The sequence below is a fragment of the Perca fluviatilis genome, chromosome 11, assembly GCF_010015445.1.
Source record: "Perca fluviatilis chromosome 11, GENO_Pfluv_1.0, whole genome shotgun sequence".
In the NCBI taxonomy this organism is placed as follows: domain Eukaryota; kingdom Metazoa; phylum Chordata; class Actinopteri; order Perciformes; family Percidae; genus Perca; species Perca fluviatilis.
The window spans coordinates 632201-649582 of record NC_053122.1 but is presented as its reverse complement, the minus strand read 5'-3'; the positions used below and the strand labels follow the sequence as shown (position 1 = coordinate 649582).

At 46.8% G+C, this 17382-nt stretch overlaps 2 protein-coding genes across 4 annotated transcripts; one reads left to right on the top strand and one right to left on the bottom strand.

Annotated features, from left to right (window-relative positions):
* Positions 1 to 1110: 1110 nt before the first annotated feature.
* LOC120567728 (M-phase specific PLK1 interacting protein) lies at positions 1111 to 2810 on the bottom strand. The gene is made up of 2 exons (XM_039814703.1): positions 2348 to 2810; positions 1111 to 1513 (listed from the first exon to the last, which is right to left on the bottom strand). Exons 1-2 carry the CDS (start codon positions 2711 to 2713, stop codon positions 1412 to 1414), a joined length of 468 nt encoding a protein of 155 aa, XP_039670637.1. The 5' UTR covers positions 2714 to 2810; the 3' UTR covers positions 1111 to 1411.
* A 7876-nt stretch (positions 2811 to 10686) lies between these two features.
* On the top strand, positions 10687 to 16896 carry inhbab (inhibin subunit beta Ab). Of its 3 annotated transcripts, none has more exons than XM_039817006.1 (3): positions 10687 to 10704; positions 11337 to 12161; positions 15569 to 16896. In XM_039817006.1, exons 2-3 carry the CDS (start codon positions 11663 to 11665, stop codon positions 16390 to 16392), a joined length of 1323 nt encoding a protein of 440 aa, XP_039672940.1. In that variant the 5' UTR covers positions 10687 to 10704; positions 11337 to 11662; the 3' UTR covers positions 16393 to 16896. The 3 variants fall into 3 exon arrangements, with proteins under 3 accessions (XP_039672940.1, XP_039672939.1, XP_039672941.1); XM_039817005.1 differs by lacking the exon at positions 10687 to 10704 and adding an exon at positions 10812 to 10900; XM_039817007.1 differs by lacking the exon at positions 10687 to 10704 and adding an exon at positions 10907 to 11047.
* The last annotated feature ends 486 nt before the right edge of the window (positions 16897 to 17382 follow it).

The window sequence follows — 17382 nt, the reverse complement described above, 5'->3', positions numbered from 1 at the left end:
CAGCCGTGCACAATGTCCCCCCGTCGGCTTGGACCGAAGGTAGCGGCGCGGGGGCGAAATCAGTATCAAGCAACAGCAGACGACCCTCAACACCCCGCTGCCACATCTCCGGCCCACGGCTCAGTGCCGGCGCACCGGGCAGCGCCTCCGTCTCACCGATGGCAGCTGGACACAGCCTGGCTGTTGCAATGTTAGCAACAGGTGGTGGATAGAGGTGTTCCGTAGGCTCCTGCTGTTGCAACGCTGGTTCTCGGCTCTGTACAGCTGCATGGGCCGCCCACATCCAGTTAGAGGTGAACCGGTTCCGCGTCCCTACTACACCTGTAGTTGTTGCAGATGAGCAGCCACTGGAAACCCAGCTCTGCGACGCGAGCCCTCGGCCCAGCGGCTCTGCAGGACGACTCGCTGCAACTCGCCACAACGGCCGGGAAGGGTAAGTTGCCAAAGGCATACCACACGCTGCTGGATGGTATGGTAACAAAAGCTTCAAGTTGTTACTTTAGTCTAAGCATGGGTCTATAGTGTTCAAGCAACGGGCAAAAACTGTAACGTTATCGCTACACAATCTTCTTCCTTCTGCAAGTAAAACCAAAATTAATTAAACTGCCGTGTTTTCTTTTTGCCATGGCTATATGATGCTTACTGCAGAATGGATTTCATGGACTTTGCGCGCCGATTAATGGCCGCAAACGTTTATATTTTTTCTGCGAATCTTTGAGTTAACATGTAGCCTACTAAACATGAGTTGAATTTGCACCGCAGCACTGCCACATCTGGTGTGGTGGTGAAGTACAATCATGCTGCGTTCATGAGTGTAGGGTAGGCTCAGGTCTACGTCCGTAGTAGCCTATATTTTAATTGAACAGCTTTAATGGTAAGAGATCGCACAGGGATGGATAACGAGCGTTGATTAAGATTAAATTACAATGCCACATAATGGCAGACACCTTCAGATATGAGAGACCCCCTCAGATTTTTGACTTTGGTGCTTCGCGTGGAATCAGTTCTCTTTTTTTTTTTTTTTTTTTTTTTTTCTCTCTATTTTATATCTGTAGTTCTTCCTCTTTCTTTCAAATTAAAACCCAAAAGATCAAAGAACATTCTGTAGACTTCAGTTTAAACTAAAGCTTTTATTTCTTTCATTTAAAAAAAATAAAAACAGTCTGTGAATAAAACCCACGAAGAACAACAATCTGTGGCTAAAAAATTAAAAACGTTAAAAACATCGTCAGTTCATTGAGTAAAAATCCCTGAAATCTGCTGGTTACTGAGCGCGCTCAGAAGGTTCTCTGATCAGCTGACCTCAGAGTTAAAATCTGCTGATGATGAGTCTGGTCGTTGTTTCCTGTCAGGTGGTCCGTCTGGCTGTTGATGTGGTTACCATGGTATTATTGTTGTTGTTTACTTCCTGTCAGGTGGTCCGTCCGGCTGTGACGGGCTGCAGAGCCGCCCAGGGATCCTGCAGCATCGACGGACTGAAATACTTCTCCACCGGAGGATCTGAAGATCCAGACTGAAAACACACAAACAAACACAAAATTGAAAAACCTTTTTAATTAATCCCATGTTTGTGTCTCTGAGTGTCTGATGGAACAACAATTCAACAATCACCATCACCAAACTCCATGTAAATAATCAGGACTTTTATCATCATAAAACATACTTCAAAGTGGACAGAAACTAAATAAAACTATCAAAAGCCATCTTGGTTCATCTTTCCACTGTTCCAACAATCACAACTCTGGTTTGGTTGAAATAAACCCTTAATTCACCCATTTACATGTGGAAATATGCTGGCTCTATACATGTTAAAAGTCCTGATTATTTACATGGTGTCTGGTGTAAATATGATGGCTCTATACACGCTAAAAATACAGATTATTTACATGGAGTCTGGTGGAAATATGCTGGCTCTATACACGATAAAAGTCCTGATTATTTACGTGGAGTCTGGTGGAAATATGCTGGCTCTATACACGATAAAAGTCCTGATTATTTACATGGTGTCTGGTGTAAATATGCTGGCTCTATACACGATAAAAGTCCTGATTATTTACGTGGAGTCTGGTGGAAATATGCTGGCTCTATACACGCTAAAAGTCCTGATTATTTACATGGTGTCTGGTGTAAATATGATGGCTCTATACACGCTAAAAATACAGATTATTTACATGGAGTCTGGTGGAAATATGCTGGCTCTATACACGATAAAAGTCCTGATTATTTACGTGGAGTCTGGTGGAAATATGATGGCTCTATACACGCTAAAAGTCCTGATTATTTACATGGAGTCTGGTGGGTTTCCTTGAAAAAATAGGCAGGTAATACAATGTTTTCTGAACTTTACCTGGAAGTTAGCTGAGGCGGGACTAAAGGACGGAGGCCGCCGGAAACCTCCGCTTCCTCTGTGCCGCATTTGCCCCCCGAACCCCCGGGACCCGCTGCCGAACCCGGCCGGAGAGTCCCCGAACCCCCGGGACCCGTTGCCGAACCCGGCCGGGGACCCGTCCCTGTATCCTCGGTGAGAGCCCGGAGAGTAGCCCGGAGAGTAGCCCGGAGAAGCCGGAGAGTAGCCGCGGGGAGATGCTCCCCGTTGTCCGGAGCCTCCGTAGGGGGAGCGGGGAAAAGCCCAGCCCGAGGCCGGGGAGGGGAACCTCCCAGCCGGCCGCGGGGCTGCAGGGCTCCGCTGAGGTCTGTCCGGTGCTCGGTACATGAGAGCGGAAAATAAAACCAGACGGCGGAGAAACAAACAAAACAAAACGCTGCTGGGACTGAACCGGAACCTTCTTCTTCTTCTTCTTCTTCTTCTTCTTGTGATTTTGAATGGCGGTTGGCAACCAGCTTTTGGAGCATTACCGCCACCATCTGGACTGGAGTGTGGTTCAAGAGGTCAACCTACACTTTCTTAAATCCTTATAAATAACCCAGTTATCTTCAAAAAAGAAAACAAAAAATTAAAACAAATTTCACCAGATCCTTTTTGCAGTATATCATGTAAATTTAATGTCATCTGGTTGTGAAATCAATCTTTGTCTGGCTTGATGATATTTAGGACAATACATTATTACATCCTCTATTGTCTCTTGACTTTTGCAATATTCACACATTCCATCAGCATGCTTCTTCATTATAAATAATGTTCCATTTAATCCTGTATGTCCTAGCCTCATTCTGGACACCATGTCTTCTTCTTGCTTACATCTGTATGCATTCCTGTTCTTCCCCACTTTTCCTTGAATTCTATACAGATGCCTCCCAGACTGTTCATTATCCCACAAAAACTGCCATTTAGCATTTGTTTTAGCTTTAATTATCTGAACCGGAACCGGAAACGCAGACGGATCTGTTTACAGTCCTGGAACATGCAGCGCCCCAGCGGCCAACAGGAACATTTTCTTTATTTTACTGCGTTTTTATTAAAATATAAAGTGAACAGATCACAGATTATTCTTCCTCAGGATTTACCCTAACACAGGACACCGGAAGGGATGTTTTATTTTAACTCATTAAACAGAAATACTTATTTTAACTCTATATATATTTATAAAATACTTTTCTTATTTTAACGCCTACATAAGAAAATATACAGACACGCAAAATAGAACAAAATAAATGTAACAAAATAAAGCAAAACAGGGTTCAGAAAATAATTAATAGTAAATGTTTTTTGATGAAGTTTTGTGTTAAATCTTCTTCCTCAGGCTCTGTCTGGTGTCACGTGACTCTCCAGCCCTGACCGGACCAATCAGAGCAGCCAGGAGGAACAGGGTCTTCAGCCCTGAACAGACCAATCAGAGCAGTCAGGAGGAACAGGTTCTTCAGCCCTGAACGGACCAATCAGAGCAGCCAGAAGAACAGGGTCTTCAGCCCTGTACGGACCAATCAGAGCAGCCAGGAAGAACAGGTTCTTCAGCCCTGAATGCAGAGATGTTCTTTTGCTGGTGCTTTGGGGTTGCTGGACGTTTCAGTGAGGGTGCTCTGAAATTTTGAGTTTCCCTTGACACAAATAGGCTAATGTTACACACACTCACGCAGATGCCCACCCACCCCCGCCGCGGTTTACTAAACGAGCAAACGAGAGAGATTGATTTAAAGTTGCCGATACAACAGCACCATATAACTCTAATTAGCCCACCAAACATATTTAAAATAACAGCCAACAAGCCTGGTTCAAACAATCATTACTGCTCTCATACAGTGGCTCAGAAGAGTAATGCAGCAGGCCAAATACACCACCCATAGCCAAGCACACACATAAACACACACGCGCGTATCCTCACACAGTTTTCACACTTGCACGTATGGTCAAAATACTGTAGTTATATCTGTAATTACCTAATATATCTAAATAAGCCACTGAGGGCGAACTCGTTTTCTCGGCTAAAAATAAACCGATGTCCAGTGCGCTGTATAACTTTAGATTCGGTGATCCATTTATTCACATTTCTGTAAAACACATGTTTACTTTAATGTTCTTCTACGAGACAGAGATAAGAGTAAAGTTCTTGCATGGACCCCTGTCAGCTGACTCCCCCACTGTGGCCTATCAGCTGACTCCCCCACTGTGGCCTATCAGCTGACTCCCCAACTGTGGCCTGGCTGTGCGATCCCCTGGTCTAATGTCATGTACAGCAGGGTGACCCCTGGTCTGATGTCATGTACAGCAGGGTGACCCCTGGTCTGATGTCATGCACAGCAGGGTGACCCCTGGTCTGATGTCATGCACAGCAGGGTGACCCCTGGTCTGATGTCATGTACAGCAGGGTGACCCCTGGTCTGATGTCATGTACAGCAGGGTGACCCCTGGTCTAATGTCATGTATAGCAGGGTGACCCCTGGTCTAATGTCATGTACAGCAGGGTGACCCCTGGTCTAATGTCATGTACAGCAGGGTGACCCCTGGTCTAATGTCATGTACAGCAGGGTGACCCCTGGTCTAATGTCATGTACAGCAGGGTGACCCCTGGTCTAATGTCATGTACAGCAGGGTGACCCCTGGTCTAATGTCATGTACAGCAGGGTGACCCCTGGTCTAATGTCATGTACAGCAGGGTGACCCCTGGTCTAATGTCATGTACAGCAGGGTGACGTTAAGCATCCTCAGCAGCGATCACAGGCGTGGTCAGATCATCTTCCTCCGGCCGCTTTTCTTCGTCCCGGTTGGTGACAAGTTCACCATATCTCAGTCTCATTTACAGGTTTTGATAAAGTCTCCACACCTTGACGTTGAGGGAGTAAAAAACTCTGAATTGCATTAGACTCACTTCTCTAATCCTAACGGCTCCAAATATTGAGCTCTTCTTCTTCTTTGTGAATACGTTACTGCGGAAGTAAGGTAAAAAGTTCAATGTGTGCTGCACCCTTTGGCCGAATACGATCACTTGTCTTTTTAGCCTAAAAATAATCGGTTTGTTTTATTAATGTATTTATTCAGTTTTCAAATATAAATTATACTATTTACACATTAACAATTTTTTTATTTATTTATAAATCAAGCACAGCAATTTCTTGGGGGTGCTAAGGGGGTGCTATGGCAAACCTAGGGGTAGCTACAGCACCCCCTAGCCCCTCCCTGGCGCTGCCGCTGCCTGAACGGACCAATCAGAGCAGCCAGGAGAAACATCTTCTCCAGCCCTGAACAGACCAATCAGAGCAGCCAGGAGGAACAGGTTCTTCAGCCCTGAACGGACCAATCAGACACCACAAACACCGCTGCTCCTCCTTTAATAATAATAATTATAATAGTAGTAATACTAATAATAATAATAATATTCTACTTATCTCTACATGGGTCTACCTAACTCTACGTGGGTCTACCTAACTCTACGTGGGTTTACATGGGTCTACCTCCACGGTGAAGGCTCCAGACCAAGAGTTAGATCTCTCCATAGATGTGATAATGTGTGAATGCGTCTGACTGAGACGATAAAGGAGAGTTTGTGCTTCAGTAACCTAAGACCCCTGACCAGGCCTTGGTTTTTGACCCTATAGGAGAATGAGACGTTGCCTTTAAAGTGAGTATTCAATTCAATTAAATTCAATTTTATTTATAGTATCAAATCATAACACGAGTTATCTAGAGACACTTTACAGATAGAGTAGGTCTAGACCAGTGAGGCCACTGAAAAAAGTGTTACTCTAATCTGAACACTTTTTTCAGTAACGAGTAATCTAACGCGTTACTATTGCCAAACCAGTAATCAGATTAAAGTTACTTATCCAAGTCACTGTGCGTTACTATTTTTGTCATTTTCCTTAGTAAAAATATATATTTTTGCTTTCTTCTTGCATCTCGGGGAGCGAAGTCACGTATGCGTCACGTTTTCAGCATGAGGACAGTTCACGTGTACCATGCAGCGACACAAACGTAAACAACAATGGAGGAAGGAGAGAGATGCGCGCTTTCTAGCTGGAAATACAGTCACTATTTTGAGTTTGTGTCAGCTAAAGACGGCAATATTAAGGTTCGTTGTACACTGTGCTGGTGGCGACAAAGTGCTATCTAGCTACAAAAACACTACGTCAAATTTGAAGAAACATTTGGAGTCGCAGCGCTGCAGTCAAACTTACAGAGCAAGTCCCAGCAGGTGGAGCGAAGCAGAGAGAGGGAGGCCCCCCACCACCCGAACAACAAAAGCTGGACTTCGGAGCAACACCAGTAAGTGGAGGAGAGTTGAAGAAGTTGGTCGGGCAGTATGTTGTAGAGGAAATGCTGCCCTTAAACACGGCTGACTCGCTCTCTTTCGTGCCATAATAAACCAGATCCTACTACTGGCAACGCTGAGCTGCCTCACAGTAAACCGGTTGTCATGTTTATGTTGAGGCTGTGGGGGTGTTGTCGGCAGTTGCTGAATGTAACTAATAAAGTAACTTGTAATCTAACTTCGTTACTTTTAAAATCAAGTAATCTGTAAAGTAACTAAATTACTTTTATAATCAAGTAATCTGTAAAGTAACTAAGTTACCTTTTCAAAGTAACTGTGGCAACACTGGTCTAGACCACACTATAATTTACAAAGCCCCAACAATTACAGTAATAAACTGAGTTCACTGACATTACTGCTCCCAGATATTTAAAGATGGCGACCTGCTGCACTTCCTGTCCTGCAGACTGATCTGATCTGCAGAATCAGAGACATGTCGACAAACAGTAGACCTGAGATATCCATCAGCTCAAACAGAAACAATGAGCAGATCATATTATTATATCATGTTATAACATGTCATTCTGTTATTCATCTGGTTTTCACTACAATGACTTTAAATAGTCTTTGTTGTTAATGTCCTGTAATCTCATTGGTTGTTGGAAACGTGTTGAAACAAGTGATTAGATGATGCTGTTCAGAAAGTAAATCTAAATAAAGATGTTCCTCCGGTGTCCTGACGGCTGAACTCAGGAGTAGCTGATGGAGAGAGAAGCCGTGGGCGTAGTGGAGGTGGTGTCGAGGTGATCAGGCCTTCCCTTAGCAGCTCTGACGTGTCCCGACGCCACCCACACACACAAAATAGATCCTGCAGTTTGACTCACAGGACGGTCCTCCAGTCATCACGTTTCTCCTCTTGCAGTACGTCTGCACGTTCATGGCCGCCTCCGTCACAAACACAGCTCACCTGCTCTTCACAGTGATGTCACAGGGTACGCAAGACTTCTGATTGGTTCTCTGCAAGAGACGCTTTAAAGACAACTCAGTCTGACTCCCAGTGACGCCTGGTCAGGGCTTTAGCGTTAGTTTCTGACTCAAAAACTCTTCTTTAGTGTCTCAGACGCAGGGGGCTTTAACTCACACACATACACACACACACACACATACACATACACAGACACACACACAGAGACACTCACACACAAACACACACACACACACACACACACACACACACACACACACACACACACATACACACACACACATACACACAAACACACATACACACACACACATACACACAAACACACAGACACACACACACAGACACACACACACACACAAACACACACAGAGACACTCACATACAAACACACACACACATACACACACACACACATACACACAAACACACAGACACACACACACACACACACACACACACACACACACACACACACACACACACACACACACACACACAGACACACCCACACAGAGACACACACAAACACATACACACACGACAGAGACCACACACACACACACACACACACACACACACACACACACACACACACACACACACACACACACACACACACACACACACACACACACACACACACACAGACACACACACACAGACAGTTGTGTGTTTAATGGTCTAATCATCTCAGCTGGACTTGTAGCCATTATATTGTTGGCTAGTTTACTTCAGAATAAAACATCAGATTTTATAAACTTTAACCCTTAGTAATCCAAAGGTTTAATATAAAAGAACCAAAAACAGACTTAAAACATAAGAGAAAATGATATCTAAAAATGAATGATCAGAGTCCAGTAACAGTTTATAATCTTCCTAATAAAATAATCTAGAGGAATCTGGTTTTAGTAGTTTTGGAGTGTTCACATATGGCCAAAAAATGCTGACAAATGAGTTCTTTTGGAGGACTTAAACGGACCAAGTGTGAAAACACTCTCACAGTTTCTTACAGTCTTTGCTGCTAATTTCAGAACCGTAATGTCATTTTTCAAAACTCTAGACACAAAACTCAAAATGGTCGTCACTTGTAACACAGGCTGTCCAATGTTCAAAATATTGCGTTGTGCATTCATATCTTTAAATAAATCTTGCACAATCATTGGTTCAAAAAACGAATTTATTGTGAAATACCATTGAAACGTTACTTTAGATCACCCACACACAAGCTAACGATAGTTTCACTGGGTCATTGTTGGTACAATCATTAAATGTTAGTACAAAATAGGTGATACATGTTTCATTATGGTACTACATGTAAAAACATCCCTTTAAATGCCTCCTGTTGGTCAGGGACAGGGCCTCCTATTGGCCTGGGACAGGGCCTCCTGTTAGCCTGGGACAGGGCCTCCTGTTGGTCAGGGACAGGGCCTCCTGTTTGCCTGGGACAGGGACTCCTGTTAGTCAGGGACAGGGCCTCCTGTTTGCCTGGGACAGGGCCTCCTGTTGGTCAGGGACAGGGCCTCTTGTTGGATTGGGACAGGACCTCCTGTTAGCCTGGGACAGGGCCTCCTGTTGGTCAGGGACAGGGCCTCCAGTTGGTCAGGGACAGGGCCTCCAGTTGGTCAGGGACAGAGCCTCCTGTTGGCCGGGGACAGAGGCTCCTGTTAGCCTGGGACAGGGCCTCCAGTTGGAAGGGGACAGGGCCTCCAGTTAGAGGGGACAGGGCCTCCTGTTAGCCTGGGACAGGGCCTTCTGTTGGCCGGGGACAGGGCCTTCTGTTAAAGGGGGACAGGGCCTCCAGTTAGAGTGGGACAGGTTCTCCAGTTGGCCAGGGAAAGGGCCTCCAGTTAGATGGGGACAGGGCCTCCAGTTGGCCGGGGACAGGGCCTCCAGTTAGAGGGGACAGGGCCTCCTCTTGGCCAGGGACAGGGCCTCCTGTTAGACGGGGACAGGGCCTCCAGTAATAGGGGGACAGGGCCTCCAGTTGGCTGGGGACAGGGCCTCCAGTTAGACGGGGACAGGGCCTCCTGTTAGCCTGGGACGGGGCCTCCAGTTAGACGGGGACAGGGCCTCCAGTTGGCCGGGGACAGGGCCTGCAGTTAGATGGGGACAGGGCCTCCTGTTGGCCAGGGACAGGGCCTCCTGTTAGACGGGGACAGGGCCTCCAGTTAGAGGGGGACAGGGCCTCCTGTTGGCCTGGGACAGGGCCTCCAGTTAGACGGGGACAGGGCCTCCTGTTAGCCTGGGACGGGGCCTCCAGTTAGATGGGGACAGGGCCTCCAGTTAGAGGGGACAGGGCCTCCAGTTGGCCGGGGACAGGGCCTCCAGTTAGACGGGGACAGGGCCTCCAGTTGGCCGGGGACAGGGCCTTCAGTTGGCCGGGGACAGGGCCTCCAGTTAGACGGGGACAGGGCCTCCTGTTAGCCTGGGACAGGGCCTCCAGTTAGAGGGGGACAGGGCCTCCTGTTGGCCAGGGACAGGGCCTCCTTTTAGACGGGGACAGGGCCTCCAGTTAGCCTGGGACAGGGCCTCCTGTTGGCCTTGGATAGGGCCTCCTCTTGGCCAGGGACAGGGCCTCCTGTTAGACAGGAACAGGGCCTCCAGTTAGAGCGGGACAGGGCCTCCTGTTAGACGGGGACAGGGCCTCCAGTTAGAGGGGGACAGGGCCTCCTGGTAGCCGGGGACAGGGCCTCCTGTTGGCCAGGGACAGGGCCTCCTGTTGGTCATTGACAGAGCCTCCTGTTAGCCTGGGACAGGGCCTCCAGTTAGAGGGGGACAGGGCCTCCTGTTAGCCTGGGACAAGGCCTCCTGTTGGTCAGGGACACAGCCTCCTGTTGGCTGGAGACAGGGCCTTTCAAAGGGTTTATCAGAGGACGCAGCTGTAACACCTGCCTCTAACCAGCAGAGGACGTGCTGCTGTCACAGTGTGTGTGTGTGTGTGTTTGTGTGTGTGTGTGTATGTGTGTGTGTGTGTGATGGCCTGTTCTGAACAAGCTCCATCTGGACTCTGATTTTAACAACAAACTCTTTGGTCTAAAAATTAATTTCACACCGACGGAGTTTCTCCTCCACGTGAGTTGACGGTGATGCTGTGCTGAGTCATCAGTGTGTGTGTGTGTGTGTGTGTGTGTGTGTGTGTGTGTGGTATGAATGAATCAGGGACACTCTTCTCTTCCTCCTCTTCCCTCCTTCCTCCTCTTCTGTCGTGACGTTCGTTCAGGAGGAAACACCACAAACAGTCCGCAGATATTCTGAGACTTCTCTCAAAGTATGTGTGTGTGTGTGTATGTGTGCATATATGTGTGTATGTGTGCATATATGTGTGTGTGTGTGTGTGTGTTTGTGTGTGTCTGTGTATGTGTGTCACAGGGAATACCTCTGTGTGAATGGAGGGAGGGATTTAACCGGCAGAGAGGTATAATTACAGAAAGAGAGCAGAGACGGAGAGTAGAGTGACCCTGCAGTGTTCATTCTGACCAGACCACCGAACAACCGGGACCATCAAACCTTCAGGACCAGAACTATCTACTACTTTTCTATTGCTTTATTTATTATTAGACCCAAACAGAGGAATGATCGTGGATGTGTTTGTTTTCAGCGGAGATTCAGAATGAAAATCTGCAGAATTTATAGTACTGTTTTTCTTGTTGTTTGGGACATTCTGAGTTTTAGTTCAACTTTCTTTATTTCTTTTAAATTTGCAGGACATTCTGTGTTTGCAGATTCTGTGTGGCTCTGCTGATAATTAGCATTTCTGTAAATGTGCCGGTGATGTCCTTTGGAGAACAGAGCAACAGGAAACCACAAGACATTAGTACAGGTTCAAATCAGGACCATCAGGACCATCAGGACCAACAGAACCAACAGAACCAGAACAGCAGCTTCTCTGGAAGGATTTCTAACTTCCCTGTCAGCTGCTGAACTATTTGTGTTTCTTTTGGACCAACCTCTATAATTTACAGAGAAAAAACAGAGCAAGCCGGCTGGGTCTCTGATATAGTCTCTGCTTTTAGACTCAACTCTTCTGTCCATGTTGGAGCATCAGTGCCAGTCTGAAAACATCATGTCTTCTCTGTTTTCTGCCTTCTTCTTCCTGGCCATCGGTCTTCTCGTGGACGCCTCTCCGGCCGTCTCTCTGCCTCCGGAGAGCTCCTTGACGTCTCCACCTTCTCCAGCGTCTCCACCATCTCCACCATCTCCAGCATCTCTAGGGTCGCCACCGTCTCCACCATCTCCAGCCTGTCCGTCTTGCTCCCTGCCTCAGACGAGGAGGAACTCGTCGTCGCCCAACGGACAGAGCGACATGGTGGAGGCAGTGAAACGTCACATTCTCAACATGCTGCACCTGAGCAGCCGGCCCAACCTGACGCAGCTTGTCCCACGCGCCGCGCTGCTCAACGCCATCCAGAAGCTGCACGTGGGCCGCGTGGCCGAGGACGGCAGCGTGGAGATCCAGGAGGACGGCTGGGGCCCCGGGGCCTCAACGCCACCCGAACCCACCTCTGAAGTCATCATCTTCGCTGAGCCAGGTGAGTCTGACAGCCAACCAGAAACACCCACTTACTTGACAGCCAATCAGAAACACCACGCTCAGTTTTAGTTTCAGGACAGAGTCTCAGTGTCAAAGTTAAAGTTAAAAGGTTAAAAGAATAGTCATGCTTAGTTTTGGTTTCACCAACCAAATCAGGACAGAGTTACAGAGTTACAGAGTTAGGGGGGATTATGGGGGATTATGGGTAATTTGTGTAGATCACAGAGGAAATGATGCTCACACCTCCCAAATCTCAGCATCAAGCAATCTGATTGGTTGATCCAGGAGGCAGGTCTGATATAAGTATTATATCATTGTTACCTGCAAAAAAGGCAAGCTGTTTGTCTACATACTATGTGTGTCTGTCTGTCTGTCTCTGTTTCTGTTTCTGTCTGTCTTACTCTCTCTGTCTGTCCATCCGTCCGTCTGTCCGTCTGTCCGTCTGTCCGTCTGTCTGTCTGTCTGTCTGTCTGTCTGTCTGTCTTACTCTCTGTCTTTCTGTCTTTCTGTCTCTGTTTCTGTTTCTGTCTGTCTTACTCTCTCTCTGTCTGTCCATCCGTCCGTCCGTCTGTCTGTCTGTCTGTCTGTCTGCTAACTCATTCACAAAAATCCCAAAGGTTCAAAGTTTGTTTACAGATGTCACAGTCAGAATTCATCAGCAGCCACTCAGACTGATTTTATTGATTCTCCTCTGTCTGTCTGAACTACTGCAGTAATATTAACCCACTACAGTTTATATTATATTTATTTATTTTTATATATTTATTATATTTCCTGCCATCGATAGACCAATTGTTGATCACATAGAAGTCAAACACTCGATCTGACAGAGATCACAGTTTCTTCTTCCAACACAAACCAAATTTACTCTATAGAAACTTTTTAGTCAGAGAAATGTCCCAGCATCTCTAGCTAAAATCAATGTCTTCAGTCATAAATATGTCCTCATTGGTGTAAAATGATCTGACTAATCCTCGTCAGCGAAGAATTTCTAATCTGTATTTACGTTGGACGGGCAAGTCCAAGTAGCCTGGTCCTACCAGACTGTGGTCCATTAGCCTGGTCCTACCAGACTCTGGTCCATTAACCTGGTCCTACCAGACTATTGTCCATTAGCCTGGTCCTACCAGACTCTGGTACACTAGCCTGGTCCTACCAGACTCTGGTCCATTAGCCTGGTTCTACCAGACTCTGGTCCATTAGCCTGGCCCTACCAGACTCTGGTACATTAGCCTGGTCCTACCAGACTCTGGTACACTAGCCTGGTCCTACCATACTCTGGTCCACTAGTCTGGTCCTACCAAACTCTGGTCCATTTCATTTGTACAGAGAGTCTGGCCACTCTCCATTGACAAGTGTTAACATCACGGCCACCAACACAACTCAGCAAAGATTGGTCTTGCTCGGGCTTTAACTTCTGGATGTTTGGCAGCGTTACCACAACGGACCGAATGGCTTCGCTCGCTTCTTTCTCCGCCGCCATTACGGAACTACAACTCAAACTAGCGCACGACCTCAACGCCATCATTCTCAGCCACTGCCTCTGTTTGCTGATTGGACCGGTAAAACCCAAAATTATACCGCAAACCTAGACGGTGTACTGAAGGAAAATGAAAATTGAGCGGAAGTACGTAGGAGGGCGGAGCCAGGCTAAAGTCCAAGGAGGCTTCCATCTCGTTCTGTAATCACTGAGAGGGACATAGAGCACTAGCCTAGCTGTCTAGCTAATCCACAACGCGTTTTAGTTCAGAGCCAGCATCACATGACTGAAACCAGCTGAAACAGAGAAGGAGATCAGTGAGAGGTGCTGGTCACTGCCCTTTAGTTCATAATGGAGGATCAGACTGATGCCGAGCCACAGGAGAAGGTATCCTCGTCGCCAAAAAAGCGAAAATTGGAAGACATGTTGTCATAGCTTTTTGGTACATAACGGCCACCGTAGTTGCAACACGCATTTGAAAAAGCGAGGCGATAGAGTTCACTATTCGTTTGAATGCAAAATTTCACCGCTAGATGGGAGAAATTCCTACACAGTGTATCATTAAAGAAGTTTATTCCCACTGAAGGAGCTAAAACTATTTGAAATCTATGAAGACGTTTATAGAACATACAGTAGGTCGAGGTTTGGACGTCAACTACAACAGATTGTTGTTTTTTCATCAGTATACAATACATAACTCTGATTTAGTCTTGAGATACGAGTCGGCATCATGAATCATTCATTTAATTTAATAAGAAAAATTGGAAGTTTATGAAAGATGATCTCTGAGGAAAGATTATTTTTTGAGGCCTTTCCCTTTATTAGACAGTGACAGTGGACAGACAGGAAAGGGGGAGAGAGATGAGGGGATGACACGCAGCAAAGGGCCGCAGGTCAGATTCAAACCCGGACCGCTGCAAAGGACTCAGCCTGTGTGGGGCGCACAGTCTACTGGGTGAGCTGGAGGCCGCCCCGAGGAAAGAGTTTTTAAAGTTTAGTTATAAAATGTGTTGATGAAGATGAACTGTTGAACGTGAAGCTGCTTTTTGTCCCATTGCTTGTTTGCTTACATGAATGTAAAGAAAGCCATTGTGCTATAAATAGTTTCTCTTTGAGAGGAATCTTTAATTAAAAATGTCCCTCAAAGGCCGCCGAAATCAGAGGACAGTAACGAGGGGTGGTGGAGGGGCATACCGAGGGGTCTCGGTCCGTAAATAATCTCTTCATTCAGACAAATCTGGGCCTCAGTAATTATTCTGCAGCAGGAAACAAAGTGGTACATTCCCTGAAACCAGGCCTTTCTTTTTTTAGTGTCTCTGCTCATATGGAGTATATTTAGAGGCTCCGGATCACTTCATGCTTTTATTGTTCATGACATCTTCTTTGTTCATTCATTCAAAAGACAGGAAGACACAAAGACAGCGGGGTCACAGTTTAATGTTCTTCTGATGGTATTTATGTCGTTATCACCATGCTTCTGTCAAACCTTTTCACTGTTCACGTACTACTGTCAAACCTTTTCACTGTTCACATGCTTCTGTCAAACCTTTTCACCTGTTCACACGACTACAATTATTACCATGCTACTTTCAAGCCTTTTCACTCTTCACATGACTACAATTATCACCATGCTACTGTCAACCTTTTCACTGTTCCCATGACTACAGTTATCACCATGCTTTTGTCAAACCTGTTCACTGTTCACATGACTACAGTTATCACCATGCTACTGTCCAACCTTTTCACTGTTCACATGACTACAGTTTGGACAGAAAACAGAAGACATGCTAATGTTCTTCATGTTTGACTTGAGAACTGAAAATGTTCTGTTTCAGACGGAGCTCATGTTGAAACTGAATGATGAAATCTTTAATAAAACAATAATGAATGATAAAGAGCTGTCTGACTGTGCTCTCTCTCTGCAGGAGCCTCCCCGGACACGGTGACCTTTGACCTTTCTCAGGACGGCAGTGGCTCGGCGCTCGTGGAGCAGGCCAACGTCTGGATCTTCCTCAAGATTTCGAAGGGAAAGCGAGCTAGCGGCAAAGTGTTGCTGCGGCTGCTGCAGCGTCACCGCGACGACGGCGGCGATGAGAATGAGGAATGTGTTTCGGAGAAGATGGTGGACGCACGGCGCAGCGGCTGGCACACGCTCGCTGTCTCCCGCAGCGTCCAAACATTGCTGGATGCCGGCGGGGGCTCGCTCAGCCTGCGGATCTCCTGTCTGCTGTGTGCGGACGCCGCGCCCGTCCTGGCGCCAGGGGGGGGCGAGCACAGCGGCGCCCGGGACCAGCCCGGCGGTGCCCGGGACCAGTCCCACCGGGACCAGTCCCACCGGCCGTTCCTCATGGCGGTGCTGCAAGCCCCGGAGGAGGGGACGCAGCGCCGAGTCAAGCGAGGCCTGGAGTGCGACGGGAAAATACGCGTCTGCTGCAAACGGCAGTTTTACGTGAACTTCAAAGACATCGGCTGGAACGACTGGATTATCGCTCCGTCTGGTTACCATGCCAACTACTGCGAGGGGGAGTGCCCCAGCCACATGGCGGGCTTCAGCGGCTCGGCGCTGTCCTTCCACTCGACCGTCATCAACCATTACCGCATGCGCGGCTACAGCCCGTTCCAGAACATGAGGTCGTGCTGCGTTCCCACGCGGCTGCGAGCCATGTCCATGCTCTACTACAACGAGGACCAGAAGATCATCAAGAAAGACATCCAGAACATGATTGTAGAGGAGTGCGGCTGCTCGTAAACACGCACACAGACGGTAGAAACACGAACAATATCAGATCAGCACTTTCACCGTAAAGATTAAGTATTTATGTTTAGTGACGACGCATCTTTTCCACATTGGAACGACCTGAGAACACTATGCAACATCTCCTGCAAACTCAAACGACATCGTCTACATTTCTCTGTTCTAGCCTTCATATTTCTGTTGTTTTCTGTTGTTTTCTGCTGTTTTCTGCTGTTTTCTGCTGTTTTCTGTTGTTCAGGTTCAACCATGTTGAGAGAAATGTGTTCAAACATTCCTGGCAGAGATTTAGATTCAGAAGAAAGCCAAAGAGAGGCGTGTGAGCTGTGAATAAATCAAATAGACCAGCTGTGAAGATTATTAGATGAAATTATTTAACACTTTGTTTTAGCAGTTTTTGGTCTTTGCTTCATTGTGGAAAAAAAAAATGTTGCCAACTTTATATAATTTATTTGCATTTTTTAGCTTCGTCATTAAACAATGATGTTCGTCAACATTGAATCATTGTTGCCTCTTTATTCTGTAGATGCCTTCAGAGAATTCACATTAGAATGACTTCATTACCCCATCAGGACCAACCCGTATGGAAGAAAAACATCTTTAGGATGACTGCAGTTGATGGGTTAGGGTTAGGGGGTTGGGGGTGGGGGTTAGAGGGTTAGGGGGTTAGTGGGTTAGGGTTAGGGGGTTAGGGGGCTGGGGGTTAGAGGGTTAGGGGGTTAGAGGGTTATATATGTTTCAGAAACAAGAAAAGTTCAGATTCAATCTGAAAGTGAGAAAGTGTTGGCAGGTCAGCTGATATTCGTGCTGCAGGTTTCTGATCCTCAGCCTGTTCAGGTGATTTTAGTTTTCAGAGATCAGGTGATTTTAGTTTTCAGGGACCAGGTGAACCAGTCAGAGTGAAGTGAAACCAGACCCTTGGCTGTTTGTTAGCGATAGCCGGCAGACCAAGAGACACTGATGTTGGTGAAGTTCAACGGTTGCAGG

Bases quoted from the DNA above. Each gene is read 5' to 3' on its own strand.
- LOC120567728 (XM_039814703.1), bottom strand. From the start codon at position 2,713: ATGTACCGAGCACCGGACAGACCTCAGCGGAGCCCTGCAGCCCCGCGG. The intron at 1,514-2,347 runs GTAAAGTTCAGA...GTGTGTTTTCAG, and splicing joins CCGCCTCAGCTAACTTCCAG to TCTGGATCTTCAGATCCTCC.
- inhbab (XM_039817006.1), top strand. From the start codon at position 11,663: ATGTTGGAGCATCAGTGCCAGTCTGAAAACATCATGTCTTCTCTGTTT. The intron at 12,162-15,568 runs GTGAGTCTGACA...CTCTCTCTGCAG, and splicing joins CATCATCTTCGCTGAGCCAG to GAGCCTCCCCGGACACGGTG.